Here is a 15,793-nt window from a genome sequence, read left to right on the forward strand (position 1 = left end):
TAATAGAAATGCAGCTGGATTTCACTCAGTACTTTCCCAGACTCACTCTGGGAAAGTACTGATCCACAGAACACAGCAACTCCATTTCCTTTTCCTGTTGGGAGGATAAAGTCGTTGGCTACCCCAGCTGTAAACCGGTTTGGTGTCAATCACCTGATTTTGAACGCTCATCTGATTGGTAGGGTCCACAGGAACACATGTGGTTATGAGGACTGCAGGAATACATGCTTTGGGGCTGTGATTCACTTAGGCTAGGGGCTGGGAACCCGGGGCTCTTCAGGCGTTTGGGCTACAACTCCCAGAATCCACGTCGATGGGCCATGCTGGCTGCGGCTGAATGGTGCCGCAGGCGGAACCCTTTGGCAGGCGCCTGGTTGTCTCCCCCTGATTTAACCCGGGAAATCACCCCGACCCTAACCCCGGCTGCCCCGAAGTTCATTCCACGGCTTTGAGCGGCGCTCTCTCCCACGCTGATCTTCGGTGTGCTGCACCCGAAGCGACCACGGGGTTCTCCTCCCAGGCAAGCCAGCGACCGGTCCCTCCCTGAGCGTCGCCTGTGCTCGCTCGCCCCCCGCCCCGCCCCCGGCGAATCCTGTCCCCTGAGCAGCAGCAGCTTGCCGCCCGCTGCCCCTTTAAGACCGCCTCGCGTCCCTTCCTTTGTCCCTCCCCGTCCCGCCTCCCTCCCCCGCAGCGCGCGCGCTCCCTGCTCCCTCTCGGTTTCCCTCTCTCCGCCGCTGGGCTCGGTCTGATTTGCCTCCTGCGAAGGATCCCTGGAGCAGCCACCATGGCCGACATGAAAACAGGCATCTTTGCTAAAAATGTCCAAAAGAGGCTGAACAGGGCTCAGGAGAAGGTAAGCCGAGGAGTGGCGGCGGCGGCGGCGGCATCTCTGCGCTTTGGACCTTTGGGCGGGCAGGGGGGATCCGAGAAGGAGGGAGAGGATGCGGCCAAGCGCAGAGGGGCCCTGCAGCCCTTCACCCCGGGATGCAGAGAGAAAGGGGGCAGGTGGAGGGCGCGAGGCGAGGGAAGCGCACCTCGGCTTCCGTTGGGGATGGACGTCTAGGCGAAGCTGCGGCAGGAGCTCCGCCTTTGCGAAGATGTGCAAAGGCGGCCGCTGGAGAATCCTGGCAGGAGCAAGAGGCGCAGTCACGGGCTTGCGAAGGCAACGCCGAGCGCTTCTGCCGCGGCGCGGCTGCGAGGCATCGGCGTCGCTGCTGCTGCTGCTGCTGCTTCGCCTGTCGCTCGGTGCATGTCGCTCCTCCCTGCAGCCTGTGCGGAGGGCCTGCAAGAGGCGCCCCGCGGGACCCGCACGCCTCTCGCTCGGTCTTCTCGAAGGCTGTCTTGCGGAGGGGGTCTTGCGCTCTCGTCTGCGAGCGGGGGCATAGTGAGCACTTATCGCTGCAATGATAACACTACTACAACTACTACTACTACTAATAATAATAATAATAATAATAATAAACCCGCAGCGGGATCTGGAAGAGCAGACTGGCTGAACTGGTGGGGAGTCATCTGTTTGTGAGACCCCACCCCCGTGAACACGAGCGCTGAAAAACACCTCTCGAGCTGCCCCTTGTCCGCCTGGATTGTGTTAAGGCGGAAATGTTGTGTCCTTCCCGGAGAAGGTCAGAGGAATCCCGGGGCATAGACTAAACGGTGATAATCAAGAGAAGCACATGGGGGATGGGGGGATGAGTGCATTGGGAGATGGAAAGGAACACCCTCCTTACTAGGTCCATGTGGGTATTTATTTGGGTATTTTAGAAAGGTGCCTTTTCTTCCTGGCCGAGGCATAATTCCCAGGAAGTAGGTTATTCAGTATGAAAGCTGCCTCTGCACTGGGAGCCTGTGATAATAATTACCCAAGAAAGGTGGTGTTTTTCTCCTCTCCCCGCACCCAGCTCTTTTTCCTTTGGCAAGCTGCCCTCTTTAGGGGTGTTATGTAATATCCCTTGTCCCATTTAGTCATTATTATCTTCAATGAAACATGTGAAGATGGAATGCTGCAATGGAATCCAGATGACATTCAGCTCTGGTGTGTGTGTTCCTCTCTTGGTAGCTGAATAACTTGGTGTCTCTGGCCCCTGTGCTGAGAGCACCCACTGCTTTGGACATTGCTACCAGTTGGGCCTGGGTTTCATACTCAAATCTTGTTTTAAGGTTGGAACTTTCAGAGGCTGAGAAATAGCTTGACACAAAAGGTGGTGCCATGCGTGTGTCCCAAGCTAGCTTCTCTGCTGACTTGAGGGTTTTGGGATTGCTTGGGCAAAACATCCAAAACTAGAAGAAGCAATCTGAGAGTTCCATTACACTCTTTCTGAGCTTTCTGGATGCTCCCTGCAAAGGGAAGATGTTACTGTGATCAGTGTGTACATGTGTTTGTGGGGTGGAAGAGAGTGGTCCATTTGGCATTTGGGGGGCTTCAGCAGATGCCTGACTTCACCGCCCTCTAAAGCTGGCCCTGCTGCTAGAGGTCGGTATAGTGGGCAAGATCAATTTGCACAGTTCTTTACTCTTATATAGATTTCTTGAGAGAAGGTCAAGTTGATGTTCCTGAGAGGAACTTGCCTTTATTGCTTCTGGTCCATCTGGAATAACATTCAGGGATGGCAGCAGCGTTTTCTGAAGCCAATGTCTTCTTCAGCCTGATGCATTCCAGATGTTTTGGACACCTTCCAGCCTTTCTGACTGTTGGCCTTGTGGTGGGGGCTGATGGGAGCTGTAGTCTGAAATGCCTGAGGAGCCTCAGGTTGAGGAAGCTGCACTGCTTTGTTAGCAAGAGAATGTTCTCAAGGTGCGTTCAGGAAAGTCCCTCGCACTGGGTGCACCTGTTCATCCTCCAGCATGCCTTGCATCCTCAGGCTGAAGCCACCATCCATGATATTGGGAGCCCATAGCAGTCCAGGAATTGCAACCATTGTCGTGATCTCTTCGCGGATAGAAAGATTTGCTTCTCCCGCAGCCTTGCCTACTTCCATGCCTGCACACTTTCCATACTGTAAGAGGATTGTGTTTCTTTTAATAACCACCCAAGCTCATGACGGACTAATGTGATCTTCCTCGCTGGGTGCCTTTGAAGAGCAGAGCAACCCATTGATAAGAAGGGCCTCCTCTCAATCTCCCCATCAGCGATCTGTAATGGCCACCTTGTCCCCCCACACAGGGCTTTATCAGGGGCTTTTCCTGCCAGCTTTTCCCCAAGCAGCAACTAAGGAGAGATGCAGTTGTACTCCAAGCTGCTTAAAATTCTTTGACAGAAAACTGACTGTCCATGACGCCAGATAATTAAGAGCAGCATCTGAGAGTTCTCTGTAATACTCAAGTACTGTCAGAGGCAAGTAAGCAGTGGCAGGGCTGGCCAAGTAGCAGAATGAGGAGCAAAATGGACTGGACAGCTGCACAATGCGGGCAGGGAAGTCCTCCTTTGAACGCTCTCCAGTGTATTGTTCTTTGCCTTTGCACAGTGAAACAGCACAGGATGGTTTGCTGAAGGCTTGAATAGAAATTCCCAGGCAGCCTGGGAAAGGGACACTCAGTCCCTACAAGATGAACTTTTCCTTCTGCTCAGTGCTGTGCTGGCGTATTTAAAATATGGTGCTGGCTCAATTTTTTTTAAAAAAGGAAGCTAAGAATTTTGAAATACTTTGCTTGCCCTGTAGGCTTTGTGCAGTTGTTGAGCTTGTTCTTAAGTTGAATGCAGATGTTGGAGAAATCAGCAATAGATCAAATGATTTTGGATTTTGATGAATCTGGCTGTTGAATTTTGTGGTAGAGCAACTTCTCCACACTTGTACAGATCTTGTGGACCATTAAAAACACTTATGTAATTCTATGCAAACTGAGTAACAGATAAATATGAAAAAACATTGACCAAAAATGTACATTCCCCTTCTGTCGTTTAAAGCATAAAAATACATTGCAGGAGGGATTTGTCAATTTTTGGAAGTATGTATTTCCATGTGCATATGAATGTTTAGGCACAACATCCTATTCTGTGAATAAACAGACACTGGAATAAAAAGCACTTGACAGTCAGCAAAATGCAGATGGAGTGGATTTGACAATGTCTGTACATTCCTAGAGTGCTTTGAATCCTAACTTGTAGGTGTTAGTAAATATCTTACATTGAATGACCCCTTTTTCTAAGGCAATGATACCTAGTGAAAAAAGGAATCCCCCTCACTTGAGGATTACTTCATTAGCAATTTCATGTGTCTCTCATTGGCATTGCCAGCATGTGAAATCATGGCATGCTTTGCATGTGGAAAATCCTAGGTTCAATCCATGCATCTCCAGATTCAGCTAGGAAAGAGTCTTATTGGAAATCCTGGGTATCAGCTTCTTCTTGGTATGGATGGGGTAGAGAATCATTCATTGGTGGGAGGGGGGCAAATTGGCACCATTGAGACTTCACAGCCTGGGTGATGTCCTGCTTGCCCCCTGCTCAGCTTGCTTTTCTACTTTTTGCATCTGGCCGTGTCAGCATGGAGCAGGGATCTCAGCCAACACTGAAAGAAGCAGCCCAATGCTAGCTGAGTTTCCCATTGCTTTCATCCTTGCTCTTCTTGCCAATCTCAGATAACAGTGGGGAATCCTCTTGGAGGGAATCTTCCAGGGGCTGGAGTTTGGCCTCCAAGCCCCATCTGGTGGAGGAACCCAAAGAGTTTCTGCAGGACAAAGGTTCTGCATCTCTGCAATATAGAATAAGATGGGCCAATGGTCTGACTGAACAGGAGGCAGCTTCCTGTCTTCTGTTCAATGCATTCTTCACATGTGGCCATGGCATGCTTCGTATGATTATAGAGAGGGCTCTGGATAAGTCCCATGAAGTATAGTTGAAATATGTTTAATCTGGAGAAGAGAAGATGATACGGATTTCTGAAGGGCTGACATGCAGAAGAGAAATGGAGAAAAAGGAGAAATGTCCTACTAGTAAGAGGGGAACCCACTGCCTTGGGAGGAGGTAGGCTCATCTTTGCTGGAAGCATTCAAGCATCACCTGAACATTCAACCCAAACATTCTCTTTCAACAGCTGTGTCACTTATGGAATTCTGGTGTACTTGCATTGTTGTTGTTCCATGGCGTCAATCCATCTCTGACTTACAGCAACCCCATCAATGTCCTCCAGAATTTCCTACCCATGAAAGTCCTTCTCAGCTCTTCCAAATTCAAGTCTGTGGCTTCCCGAATGGAGTCAATCCATCTTATATTTGGTCTTCCTTTTCTTATGCCTTTCCCTTTCCCTACATACTTGTCATCTGGGAGTTTTGCCTTCTCATGATGTGCCTAAGGTGTGACAGCCTCAGTTTTGTCATTTTTGCTTATGAGGAAAGTCCTGGCTTGAAGGGATCTAGGAGCCACTTGTTCATCTTTCTGTTGGTCCAGGACACTTGCAAAGCTCTCCTTCATGAAGCACCATGCATCAATTTCAAATCCATCAATGCTCTTTTGTCAGCTTTCTTCACTGTCCAGCTTTCACACCCATACATAGTAATCAGGAATACAATAGCATGGATATTCTTGGCCTTGGTTTCTAATTAAAGGTCCTTCCACTTGAATCCCTGTTTGGAACACTGGGAATAATGTGCATATCAGATCACTCATTTTAACCCTCTAAATTTTGATCCATGTCTGACAATATATACACAGTTTGCTATTGAAAACTGTCTCTGTTGAACACTGGCCCAAAATGGTTTCCCAAGAAATGACCTAGGAAAGAGAGAGAGAGAGAAAATGGTTTCTTTCTCAGCTCAGCAGGAATCCGTCTGGAGTTTTAAGCCCATCTGTTCACTGATTACGTAATGAAATACTGTAATGAGCTACTGTTCATTACCTGCTTAATTTGTTGATTATTTCTACATCACATTTATATATAGATGTACATGTGTTTCTTCACAAAGGCGTATTGTTCTCATATATATGTATGTGTGTATGTATGCTGCTTGACTCTCAAGCAGGGATGAATATAGCACAGTGCTAGAGGTGTCCCCCTCAACAGGGCCAGTTCAGGACAGAAGCTTCCTTTGACATGGCTTGTGGGATAAGGTTATCCAGCACACCTGAGGCAACAGGTTAGTTTAGAGGCACAGGAGAGGTTGGTGGCGCACACAGCTTTGTCGTCCAACGGATGGGAATGGCCGGGGGCTCATAAAGAGTAGCTGTGTGGGCTGATGTTGCTGCACCCCCAAATCGGTGGCCTGGGGCTCCAGTAACTTGGGGCAGTGTATCACCCCAGGTTTCAGTCTGAACCTTAAAGAAATGAGGCACAGGGTGGAACCTAATTTAGGGGTATGCTTCAGGACCATGGATAGGTCCTTTAAATTTCAGGCGACGCTAACACTGGTGCCACCAGCATCGCTGCCTGAAGCGCTCGTTTCACTCTGCCCAGTGGCCATGCAACACAGAAGCAGATCCCATGAAAGCATGTAAGATTACCTGGATGCCCCATTTTCATAAATTCTACCCAAAAAGGCTCACAGTGTTCAGAAGATAGAAGAACAGCACCAGTAATACATGATAAAACATTATGAGTTGAACCCCAGCTAAATTACTAGCACTTGGCTCCCACTGAAACCAATGGGACTTAGGCCAAGTCATAGCTAGCTTGTCATATGATGCCAGCATCACCTTTTCAAGAAATCCAGGAGCGTTTCCACGGACATAATACCAACATTTTAATGAGAAAATGAAAAATGAACAAGGTGGGGTGAAAATGGAGAGGGAGAAATGTTTTCTTGTAATGCTAAAATCCAAGGCCACACAATGAAATGGAATGATGAGGGATTCTGTATGGTCGGTCTGGATAATGCATAATTAGATAGTACATAATTAAAACTGTGGGACTAGTTACCACAAGATGTTACGATGGCTTCACATAGACAGTTTAAAAGGGAATTAGTCTACTAGCCATGGTGGTTATATCTTATCTCCATGCCAATGACAGGAGAATATGAGTAGGAAGGTGCATGGCACTCTTGTTCTACTTACAGACTTCCCTTTAGCTGCCACTGTGGGAACCAAATGCAGGCCTGGATAGGCCTTTCAGGGTTCTTTTTGTGTTCTAAAACAGCATCAGCAGGAAAAGTGTATAGATATTTGTGCACACGTTTAAGGCAATAGTGGCAAAATATGGATTAAAAACATCCAGATCTTCAAGAACAGCAGCTCTTGAACGAACTAACAGAGCTGACTGATGAAATGCAACCTGCTCTTGATTTAATTGATAAAGTTACAAAGAGAAAGAACTAGTCTTGCAATGGGATACTTCAAAACCAACATGCTTCATTCCCTTTGCCATTATCTGTCCCCCATGGCAATGTTTCCACACCACCCATCCCTGAATACACCAGGGACAGTCCAACATGGCAGTCCTACAGATGTCTGTCCAGAAGAAAGCCCCATCTGGATCAAAAGGAATTACTCCCAGCAGGCTAGGATAGGATTGCAGCCTAAGGGCAGAATCCTATGCATGTTTTGAAGGGGAAAAAAGGCCTCTCGGCATGTTCCATAGCAACCATCCACAAATAACACTCCCCACTGTGAGCTGGAGCTGGCATAAGATCAAAAACCAGAGGATTGGTTGTTCCCTGGGAATGGTTGTTCTTCCCTAGTGCTTTCAGCCAATCCATCTACGTTGTCTGCCAACCAGGCTTTGGTGTCAGCAAAGGGAGGCAGGAAGTACTGAGCTGCAAAATCCATTCCTGTAAGCCTCCTGGTAAGTCACTGGCCTCCTCTTTTCCACTGGTTTAAGTGAAAGAGGTTTCTAAATCACTTTGTTCAGTTGACATCTGGTTTACTAGATGGGGACCCAATCAATCCATCATCCCACCTGCCCTTCTGCCTCCCCTCTTTATCCAAGGACAAGCTGTGCTGCCATCATTCAGTGCACAGCCTTGGTACTGCCTCTGATTGTGCTGATTTCTCTCATAATGGCAAAGTGATAGCTTCCCCAGTTACATCAGTGAAACAGTGCTCCTAGTTCAAGCATCATACCAGTTCCACCACTGAGTAAAGGCCACCTTGCCACCATTCCATCTAGCAGGGGTTAGTGGTCCTCCAGAGGTGATGAGAATTTGATGATGATAGGTTTTATTTATCATTAAAATGGGCATACCACCTAATTTGCTTAAAGCCAACAAGGTGGCATTTTTCCCACTCCCCCCTCTTTACCAGTACAGAACACCTTCCTTATCGTTGAAATTTCACAAGCTGATTCACAGACAACCATAGATTGGATCCATTTTGTGCCAGATCTCCTGCACTGATGGAATCCAAATCTGAAAACTTGTGAATATTTGAGATGTAGAAGAACTCAGAGGTATGGTGTAGTGTGTCTCCAAAACAGGAACATTTCTTCCAAGCTTTCCTTATAAGGAAAACACCAGGATGGGAAGGAAAGAAGTCAGGCCTAGTTTTGTGATTGGCAGCTCTAGCTTCTAATCAGAGCAAGTGGTTTTATCAGGCTTGATCAGTGATCCCCAGTTCAAGTGCTTTTGGAGAGGGATGCTGAAGTAATCTATGAGAAAATCCACTGATCTTTTGATATAGATCAGAGTTTAATCAAATTCAGCTGAGTTGAATTGGGCTGTGCTCCAAATTCTTCAATGGGGGTCCAAACCAAATCTTGTGATTGTTGTATACCATTGATATATTTTACCCACTTGAAATCAATAGATGTGTTGGCTTTCTGTTCATTGGTGATTAACTGTATGATTGGAATTTCTCAAGGAAAGAAAGTGTTCTTTCTTCTTAGTGTGACATGTCCCAAATTCTATTACTTTTTCTTTGCTACATGTTCCTCTTAAGGAAAGGTGTGTCCATCATTCTTATTGTTCATTGCCTTTATTGTTCACATTGTGAACCCTTGTAAAAATTAATCAATAAAAGCAATCACAATTGTATAATAAAAATAGAACCATAGAAGCCACTCTTCAATGTCAGAAAACTGAGCTTTAAAATGGGAGTGGGAAGGTTGTACTGTTATTCCCTGGTCATGCTGTCTGGGGCTGATGGGAGGTGGAGTTCAACAGCACAAAAAGACCCACATGCTTTAAAAGGCTCTTCTAGGCTAGAAGATTCAGCCATGGAATTGTAATCCGTTTCTTCTTCTGGGTTAAGCTAGTACTGATCAAGTGGAGGCTCTTGGCCACCTTCTCAATATCCAGCCTGACAGGCATTGTGCAAGAAACACTCAAGAGGTCTTGGCGAGGGCATAGATCAGGGGTCTCAAGCTTGCGGCCCGTGGGCCAATTGCCAGGATGGGCAGGGCACGGGGGAGGGGCCCTGCGGCCTTCAAAGCTCCGGTGGTGCCCGGGCCGGCCGTGAGATGAGCGGCCCACCACCACCACGGTGGTGGAATACTGGATGCGGCCCAGCCTCACCCAGACTCTAGCAGCCCCCAGGTAAGTTGAGTTTGAGACCCCTAGTATAGATGCTCCAAAGAAGCTTAAGTCTCATAAGACTGGCCAGTCTCCATATGAGATCCAACACAGATCATTGGTATCATAATGGACTAGTTTTGACATGATGTTAAACAGCCTATATCGACTTCAGGTTCACATACTTCCCCTCCTCCTCTGATGCAAACTGGGGAAGGGTTTCAGAAGCTCTTGCTTCCATTTTTGATTAACCACAGCCTGCTGCATCACCCAAACTAGGATTAATCTTAGCTGTGTCCCATTTGAGGGCCACTTAAGTCTTGCAAGTTGATGGCAGTTAGAACAGGGGAAGAGGATCGGGATCCCAGGTCGTTGGATAGCTCCAAGCAAGTCCTATTAACTGAACTTTGTTTTATCTAGCTTATATAGAGCTCTGTTTTCATTTTATAATATTTATCACATTACTATTCCACCTTTTCTGCTGAAAAGATAAGTGTATACATGACTATGTTTCTTTATCCTCAGTATGATCCTGTGGATTAGGTAAGGATACATGAGAAAAATGTATATCAAGGAACTCAAGCTGCAATCCTAAACCCATTTGCTTGGAAGTAAGCTTTGTTAAACTCAGTGGGACTTTGAACAGACAAGCAGGATTGCAGTAGAGAAGGGAACTCTCCAGACAGATCTTATGATGTGGCTTGATTTCATAAACCTGCCATAATTACAGTTTCTTCCAAATCATATTGTAGCCCCATTGAGCCCTATTTATACATTCTTTCTTATTTCTTAATGAACATTGTTGCGCAAAATTTCATTTTTCTTCAGTGGCCACCAGCCGTGTTTCTGAAGGGCATCAGGGTTTTAGAATACTACATAATTATCCACGGGAAGCATTTGCTATAGATTATTTACTTTGAGCTAAATTATGCAGCTTGGGGAGTATAATGCACCCCTCTGTGTCTAGTGTAAAGAAGGGATCTTATAATTATCTGCCACCTGAATATGTATCCATGCTAGTTTTGACAAAAATGAATGAGGATATTTTAAAAGCAGTTGGATTCCAACGAATACTTCCATGGTATGTCAATGTAGTTTTTAAAATTTCTTATCTGGCTTATATAATATAAGCGTCAGTATTGTGTAGTGGTTAAGAGCACAGGTCTGGGACTCAGGCAATCTGGGTTTTAGTTCCTCAGTCATGGAGACAATTGAATGACTTTGAGCCAGTCATAGACTCTAACCCCAGCCTACCTCACCAGGTTGTTGTTGCGGGGAGAAGACAGGGAGCAGTATCAGGAGAATTATGTGAGTCATGCTGAGTTCTTTAAAAAAGAAGAAAAGTGGGATATACATCTAATAAATAAATATATTAGAGCTCTCTGTTTTTATTTTATCATGTGTATTTATCACATTACTATTCACCCTTTCCACTAAAAAGATAAAGTGTATACATGACTTATGTTTCTTTATCCTCAATATGATCCTGTGAATTAGGTAAGTGTGCATGAGAAAAAATGTACTTGAAGGAACTCAAGCTTGCAATCCTATACTCATTTACTTGGAAGTAAACCTTATTGAAATCAGTGGGACTTTTGAGCAGACATGCAGGATTGTGGTCCATAATGGGACACTTAAGTCAAATCTTCCAGAATTCATGCCTAATGTAGGCCTTCTTTCCTTTAGGAATTAGCCAAAATTTGAGTCTGAACACTTTTTCTGATGTGCTACAGGATATTCTGTGTTTTATTTGGGGTGGCACATTGAGTGGTACATTGATACTGATGGTTCATTCATTATTTTAGTAGAAAATGTATTTGAATTATACTGAGCTGTGATTTGGGTTTTGCAGCCAACTCAAGCCCTCTGGATGAGATAAATTAGAAATCTAAATAAATGCTTTAGTCTACCAGGACAGAAAATTGAGAAGGCTAGTATTGGTTAGGAGCTCTTCCTTTTCTTAATTGCCTCTGTGATTCTTGGATCCAGAGTAACTATAATACTACATTTCTCAATCCACTAGTTAAGCTTTCAGAAGTTTTCTGATGGGGTGGAATGTTAGGCTGGGCTATAAATGGTTTCTTTACTGAAGAAAAGGCACAATTGCAATATTGTTAAGCTGAAAACTGCCACTAATCAATTCTGTTTAATTCAGTCTGTGAAGCTAAGGGGCTCTTGTTCAGGCCAGTGTGCCTAGATGGATGAAAAACCAGGTATTTCTCCAAATTCCTTAGAAGGTGGTCAGGTTACAAATATTAACAGTGTGCAACAACCCATCTTTGCATCATACAGAGTTGGTTGTGTCAAATACCTTCTGAATGGGCATGTATAACATGGCCAGTGAGGTACAGAAGTTAGATTTGGGCTTGATCTAGGTTTTGGCAAGTCTCTGTTGATATGAGAATTGATGTTGGGACCAGATGCTTCTGTATTTTATTGGGATGCCAAATATTATTGGCAGAAGTCTTGCACCCATCCTGCTTTAGCAATCCTGTTGGATCTTTGGCATAATCCAGCATGGCTTTTCGCATATTAAGGGATTAATTTTCTCACTTGGTAACGCTGACCCCACTTCCTCGGCAGTTACTAAGCTATAATCAAACCTCCTTTCCTTTCCTGTATCATCAACATCTATGAGCTTGTGATTTATAGCACTGTAGAGTCCAGTGACTCATCCTGAAACCTAAAAATAACCCTCCATTTGCACAGAAATATGCACAGTGAAAAAGGTCTTCATTATGTATAAACATGATATGCTGCTCCTTTAACAACAAAAGCATTTATCATAGGAATTTGGTCCCAAATTTAGGACCAGTGGGGGTAGATACTCTTTTATTACCCAAATGTATATGCTAGCAAAGCATTGAACATACAGTTCATACGTACCAAAAATATAATAAAATATAACCCTAAAACTGCATCATAATAGATAAATGCTAATTAGCTCTAAACCGCTGTGCACGACAGCTGGCCGGGCCACACGAAAGGGAAATCCTGCGCGGTGTCTAAAGGCACAATCCTGTCACAGCCATCCTTGAGGCTTGCATGCATCTTATGCCCCAAATGAGGCCCTGTGGCTGCAATTACCACTGCCACACCTTACACCCTGTTTCTGAAGTTCTTGCTTGTGAGATTTTTATTTTTTTATTTTTCGATTTATATCCTCCCTTTTTCCTCAAAGTGCTCAAGGCAGCTTACATCATTCTCCTCCTCCATCTCATCCCCACAACAGCAACCCTGTGAGGTAGGTTGGGCTGAGAGTCTGTGACTGGCCCCAAGTCACCCAGTTGGCTCCATGGCCGAGCGGGGACTAGAACCCAGATCGCCTGAGTCCCAGTCCCATGCTCTTAACCACTACACCACACTGGCTCTCTCTAAATTACTCTCTAAATGTCAGAAGTGCAGTGGCCTGTCTAAGGTCAATGGGTGATGCTTCCAGAGGGTGGACATTGCAACTAAATCCTCTTCTGCAGTGAACGCCAGGAGTATGTGCCCCCCACCTCCAGAAATGCTCCATCCAGTGTTCACAAAGCTCAGGTAGGGACAGAAGGGGAGAGGCAGTCCCTAAGGTGGGAGCTTATCTTGGTATGTATGAGATGCATCGTGCCTGGTAGACAAGGAAATCCTGCTTCTGGGAACTGCTCTCCCTCTCTCTTTGCAACACAGCCTCAAGCTCCACTAGCTGGAGTCTGGTAGAGAAAGCAAACCTGGCATTAAAGCATTCTGTGCACTGGAATTTGTTCTGAATACCAGAACTAAACAGAACTTGCTTCTTCCACCTAAAATTCCGCTCTCTGTTTACTTCTCCTAGAGCTTTCTTAATTTAGGAAGCAATCCTATGCATGTTTAGATAAGAAAAAAAAAATCTCAGCCGATCATGCTGAGAACTGTAGGACTTTTTTTCTGCCCACACATGCACGAGATTGGCAGTATGAAGTGGGGCAGCAGTGTGATTTTAAGATTGCTGTTGTTAAACAATTTGAAGTCAAGAATCCTTGCTGATCTGCTTCAAATTGCCCAGCGGTCATGCAACAGATCCTAATCTACTTTCTGCCCAGACATGTGGTAGGGAAGGGGAAATCCTTCCTGAGACACTAGACAATTGCTCTCAACAAGTATAGGCTGAAGTGCCTGATTCTGCCTAATCTTGGAAACTAAGCCGGGCCAAGCCTGGCGGAAACTTGAATGGGTGTCTTCAGTGTTGTGAACAGCCCAGAGAGCTTTGACTGTGGGCAGTATAGACATGTAATGATGTAACAACAACTATGCTTGGCCTCACAGCCCACCAGTATCCTGGTGGCTTGCCAGGTAGACTTCTGCCTGGAGGGATCACGTGAACCAAAAAGACATATACCAGTTTGCAGCAAGCAGTGCAATATATGTAATCTTGACAACCTCCAGTTACAGGGCAAGAATCAGAACGATCATGCAGATCTAGCCGAATTTGATCCAAGAAGGATCCAGGAGCTGAGCAGGTTTGGGGGAATGCATGGCAGATTCCTGGGGAGGGAGAAATTCTTTTTGCTAAGTGCCCCCCTCTCCTCCCCTCATTTGCCGGGATGCAATATGACCACTATTTTGCCCACCGTCTGTGTGAACCAGGAACCCTCTGTAGCTAAATATTCCTAATGATTAGTTGGTACATTAACAGACCTCAGACCCAACCTCCTCAGTCCCAAGGCAACCTTGTGGCATTCTGCCAGAGGCCGCACCCACTTTCTTTCAGGTACCAATCATTGTGTGTTTCCCAGGCTTTTGTGCCAATTCTAAGTGATTGAAACGCCTTTTGCAAGACTTAATTATCTGCACAGCGCTTTAAGCTTATATGTACTGGGTTGGGGGGGGGTGTATTTTGGCCCTCCTCCATTTCTCCCTTTGGTTTCACTCACCACAAAAATATGGCCTTAAGAACGTCACTGAGATTGAATTTGGTCCTTGGGCTGAAAGGACACCCCTCTAAAACCAGAGTTTGGACATGTCCTTCTAATACTTCTCTGACATTCCAAGGATCATTAATATGAGTTCATGGTGGTAATGGTTTATTACAAATCCTTATGCATTCTTGTTATTTTCCTAGTGTGTAGAATCTATCCTTATATCAAAGGTTGGGGATTCTTTGCTCCTCCTTTGAGAATGTGAGTTTAGGAGTGTCCCTAAGCTGCATACCTAACCCTTCAAGGGAAGTTCAACCCCATCTCAACACAGGCTGCATACCTCCAACCACTTCAGTGGCTTTTCCAACTCCCGAGGCTTCCATCAGGAGTTAGCCAAAAGCTGTGTGACCTCATCTATCCCTAAACTTTCTCCAGACACTTGTTCAACATTTCCACCACCTCCCTGAGCTCGGAGGCAGATCACCTGCATACTGATGATTCCTTCCAGAAGTTTCATTTTCCAGACATGGTGGCAACACAGTAGACAGCCCGTGCTTTCATAAGGGCTAGACTTTTCTTCCTTGAGCAAACTGGGCTTCTTTGGCCACAGTCATTTGTTCAAAAATGCCTCTAGCTGTAAAAGCTTTCTGATTTGTAGTAGCCCTAGATAAACAATGCCTAGCTAAAAAGTTCCTTTGTGATGTTTACTTTTTCTCTCGAGTCATCAGCCTTCTAAGGTTTTGCTGATGCTGCTAGGTGCTGGACTGCTGGTGCCTGGGCCAATAAAGCAAAGAGAAGCTGTTCCTTTGCTGCATGCATTGCAGTGAAATGCCCAAGCCAAGTGTTCTGCTAAAACATTTACAAGGACAGCCTGCAGATCCACTTTCCTCAGCCGATAACTTCTCTATGCAAACACCCACGGACACATTCAGAGAACTTTGTGCATCTGCTGCAAGCTGTCTGTTGCTGGTGCATTTAATCTTGCTAATGTTTATTCCAATGCTGCCTGCAATTCACGTGACATTAGATTGCTCCTTTTTAAAAAGATGGCAGAAGGTCTTACACAGTGTTACAGTATACTGTATATTATACAGTATAATAAAACTTACAGTATACGTTTTATTATATTATATCTTAAGCATAATTGCATATACTCAGCATATCAACTCAGCCAACTTGCCATGCTTGGGAGTAAGAAGGTGCTAGCCATATTAGGAACAGAAACAGAAGTACTAGGACAACAGTGGAAGCTGCAGTAGTTGGGCTTGCCCGGCCATCCACCAAGAACCAACCAAACCAAAATGAACTTTGCATTTCAATAAGGAACAGTAGGTAGTTACAATACATTTTCCCAACAGCTTCTGTGAGTATTGCAGCTCTCTGCCTGGGGTGCGCAGATGATAACAGCATCCCTGCTAATCAAAAAGTGCCAGCCCAGCATCTTTGTGAGCCCCGGTTCCACCACACCACTACTACATCCCCACCCACCTCTCACTAACTGGCCTTTAGAGAAATGGTTTATATAATTGGACATCACTACA

The 15,793-nt window shown here is 45.4% G+C and overlaps 1 protein-coding gene across 1 annotated transcript in view; it reads left to right on the forward strand.

Moving 5' to 3' along the window:
- Positions 1–784: 784 nt before the first annotated feature.
- Positions 785–15,793, forward strand: part of AMPH (amphiphysin) — a 99,230-nt gene continuing 84,221 nt past the window's right edge. Inside the window, exon 1 of the mRNA XM_044454352.1 lies at positions 785–853. Coding sequence (XP_044310287.1) covers positions 785–853 — 69 coding nt within the window. The remainder of the gene's footprint in view (positions 854–15,793) is intronic.

This window comes from Varanus komodoensis, unplaced genomic scaffold (genome assembly GCF_004798865.1).
Source record: "Varanus komodoensis strain SLA01 unplaced genomic scaffold, ASM479886v1 scaffold10, whole genome shotgun sequence".
NCBI classification, from domain to species: Eukaryota; Metazoa; Chordata; class Lepidosauria; order Squamata; family Varanidae; genus Varanus; species Varanus komodoensis.